This window comes from Carcharhinus amblyrhynchos, chromosome 8 (assembly GCF_965287045.1).
Source record: "Carcharhinus amblyrhynchos chromosome 8, sCarAmb.v2.hapA, whole genome shotgun sequence".
NCBI classification, from domain to species: domain Eukaryota; kingdom Metazoa; phylum Chordata; class Chondrichthyes; order Carcharhiniformes; family Carcharhinidae; genus Carcharhinus; species Carcharhinus amblyrhynchos.
In genome coordinates, this window is record NC_137331.1 from 109,354,048 (window position 1) to 109,357,402 (window position 3,355).

At 46.3% G+C, this 3,355-nt stretch overlaps 1 protein-coding gene across 1 annotated transcript; it reads right to left on the reverse strand.

The window, feature by feature from the left end:
• Positions 1 to 283: 283 nt before the first annotated feature.
• On the reverse strand, positions 284 to 2,661 carry rplp1 (ribosomal protein lateral stalk subunit P1). Its single transcript, XM_080194625.1, has 4 exons — positions 2,454 to 2,661; positions 1,407 to 1,481; positions 559 to 664; positions 284 to 419 (listed from the first exon to the last, which is right to left on the reverse strand). Exons 1-4 carry the CDS (start codon positions 2,523 to 2,525, stop codon positions 340 to 342), a joined length of 333 nt encoding a protein of 110 aa, XP_080050751.1. The 5' UTR covers positions 2,526 to 2,661; the 3' UTR covers positions 284 to 339.
• Positions 2,662 to 3,355: the final 694 nt, after the last annotated feature.

The following is a 3,355-nucleotide window of genomic DNA, read 5'->3' on the forward strand; positions in this document are numbered from 1 at the left end:
GGCTGCAGAAGGATTTGGAAAGAAGAGTGGGCAAAGAAGTGACAGACAGAATACAATGTGTGAAAGTGAGATGTTGTATTCTCCTTAAAGGTAGTCCCAGCTGCCTGTTTAATGTAGTGTTTAAGTCATACAGTATCATATTTGCATTTCTATATCACCTTTAATGTAGTAAAAGGCCATGGCAAAGACAGAATTTAACACCAAGCCAAACCCATTGGGTAGATAGTGGGAAAGATTTGGCTGCTGGATTTCAGATTCTGGTAATAAACATGGCAACTCAGGAAAAAGTATATTCAATTTTTATTGTTGCAAATCAGAACAACTTGTTGCATGGTGCATTTAGTCAAAGAGACCAAAACCCATATCATCATCAGACTCTTCAGATTCTTCCTGTTTCTTCTCTTCCTTTTTCTCTTCAGCTGCAGAAAGAAAAAAGATTTTAATTCTCCAACACAACCCTGTGCAGAGTAAAATTAACAAGTCTCATCTGACAAAAGGTATATACATTTATTTTTTAGGAGGCCAAGAACTCCTACAATTTAAAATAATTACACTCACCAGCAGCTGGGGCAGCAGTGGAAGCAGGTGCAGCAGCAGCAGCTGGGGCACTGCCACCAGCACCAACGTTGCAGATCAGACTGTTGATGTCAATATTAGCCAATGCCTAAAGAAATTATAAAAAAAATCAGTTATAGGCAAGACTTCACACTGACTCTTAATTTTACCCACAGAGCATTCCTCAAATCCTCACTGCTGCTAAATCAGTACAACTTTCTAATGTCACTGAACTGAATCTCATTCAGGCCTTCATTTGTATTATCCCAACACATTCCTGGCTAGCCTTCCACATCCTAAACTTGTGATCAAAACTCTGCCTAAGAAAAGCCCCTGTGCTTGCTAGCCTACAGTAACTCAAAAGGAAAATACAGATTTTAAAAATCCCTCTATGGTCTTATCTCCATTTCTTTCAGCCCTAGAACTCTCTGCATTGCTGTAATTCTGGTTTCTTGTGCACCCCCCACAATTCTAACTGCTCTGCCATTGGTGGCTTTGCCTTTAGTCACCTAGGCCCCAAGCTGTGGAGTATCCTGTATAGATCACTCTCTCCCTGGAAGAGATTTCTGATAACTCACTTTGAACAATCTTTTGGTCTCCAAGGTGCTCTTACATTCTGTTTGACAATACTTCTATCAAGCACCTTGGGATCTTTTTAATCAAAGGCACTATATAAATAGTGCACAGGTTGTAGTGTTCTGAAATCTTGAAAAGCACAACATAAATCCAACACATTTATCCACAATGCTAAAAATACACTGGTGCATATTTGAAGTTTTATTTTGGCAGGTGACCTGGGCCAAATGACTAGAGATCCATTAATACATTGCCAGCCTGAATTCTGATATTACCTTGGCAAATAGACCAGGCCAGAAAGGCTCAATGCTTACACCAGCTGTCTTGATCAGGGCATTGAGTTTGTCTTCCTGAAAAAGAAAAATTTCAAATACATATCAGCAGAGCAGTGCAATTAGGATCTGGTTATGTATCAGCATAAACATTATTCAACTGCAAGACCAGAAAAATAGGTCAACTCTGGGGAAGGTAGCAATGGAATGATCAGATCATTAGGATGAATGTAGAGATTAACACCAGCTTCAGGCAGAAGAGCACCATAGTATCCCCACAGTGCAGATGGAGGCCATTTGGCTCATCTGGAGTGCACTAACTTTCTAAAGAACATCCTACTTGTCCATCACGCCAATCCCAATGCATTTTACCCTGGCAAATCCACCTAACCTGGATACTTTTGGACTGTGCGAGGAAACTCACTGACGAGGAGAATGTGCAAACTCCAGAGTCATCCAAGGCTGAAACTGAACCCAGGTCCCTGGCGCTTTCATGCCGCCTTCAAAAACAAGAGTTCCCGCTGGAACTTGTTGCAAGTCATATTGGGTTAGAAACTTCCCTGCAGCACACACATGGAAAGCACATGCATTTGTGCTGAGATGAATGTCTTGGTAAATTAGTCCACTGCTAGAAACGGGAGGATAAAGTGCTCATTTTGCGAGTCGGGGCAAGCAGACGGTTTAGGACACAGGCTCCAGCCTCATGCTGGGGGGGTGGAAAGTCACCTCGCAACGTCAGCCCGTGTCTCTACAGCCAGAGCTCAGGGACACATTCCTCCCGATGATTATGGCCCAGCCTGGAGGAGACTTTCCCCATCACAGTCCCGGCAGCTCCCACCCCACGTGGAGAAGGGAAAACTTCCGATGCGGGACCGGGGCCGCCACACGAGGTTCTGGCACCAAGGCGGCCCCCACGCTCTATCCGCCTCAGGGGCCTGGGCTTCCTCCCCCTGTGCGGGCCCCGGGCTGCCTCCCCCTGTGCGGGCCCCGGGCCCTTCTCGGGCCTCCCTCTCTCTCTCTCTAAGATGGCGCCGCCGCGGCCTCACTCACGGTGACGGTGACTTCGTCATCGTGCAGGATGAGCGCGCTGTAGATACAGGCGAGTTCCGAGGTGGAGGCCATGGCGCTGTCTGTCTGCGGGTCCGATGGTGCTAGTCGCCGGGGTGAACTCGGCCTTAGCTTCGATCAGAAGAACAGAGCACTTCCGAACCGGGCAGAGCGAGAAGAGGAAACAGTGGGGCCTGGGGATGTCTTATATAGGGGACAGTGGCGTCACTTCCTGTATACCAGGTTCACTTCCGGGGCAGTGGGCTAGTGATGTGTGGGACGCTGCTGCCTGTAGAGGGAAGAGACTGAGGGGGTGAGGTTATATATTATCTCTCAGGGAGTTTATGGAGCCGTGATATGGAGACAATACACACCTCTTTTACCTGTGCTTAACCCTCTCTTCACTCACATTGTCTGTACCTTTAAGACTTGATTACTTGTAAAGACTCACATTCCAATCATTATTTTGTAGATTAAGTTTGTCCTCTTTGTATACTCTGTCAACTGAAATCGCACTCACATGATGAAGGGGCAGTGGCTCTGAAAGCTAGTGGCTTGTGCTACCAACTAAATCCACTGGACTTTAACCTGGTGTTGTGAGACTTCTAATTTTTGGAGCAGTTTTGAATGTTTTTATTCAAACAACATCCTCCTAATCATAGAATACAGCAAAAAGGGAAGGCCTTTGTGCTGAGGGAACTCTGTACCTAGCACTGGAAAAGGAGAGAGAGAGAAAAGGCAAGGATGTGCTAAGGTCCCCCATGCAAGACTTCTTGAGGAAGTGAGAGGGCATGGGATCCAAGGGGCTGTTGCCTTGTGGATCCAGAACTGGCTTGCCTGCAGAAGGCAAAGAGTGGTTGTGGATGGGTCTTTTTCTGCGTGGAGGTCAATCACCAGTGGAGTGC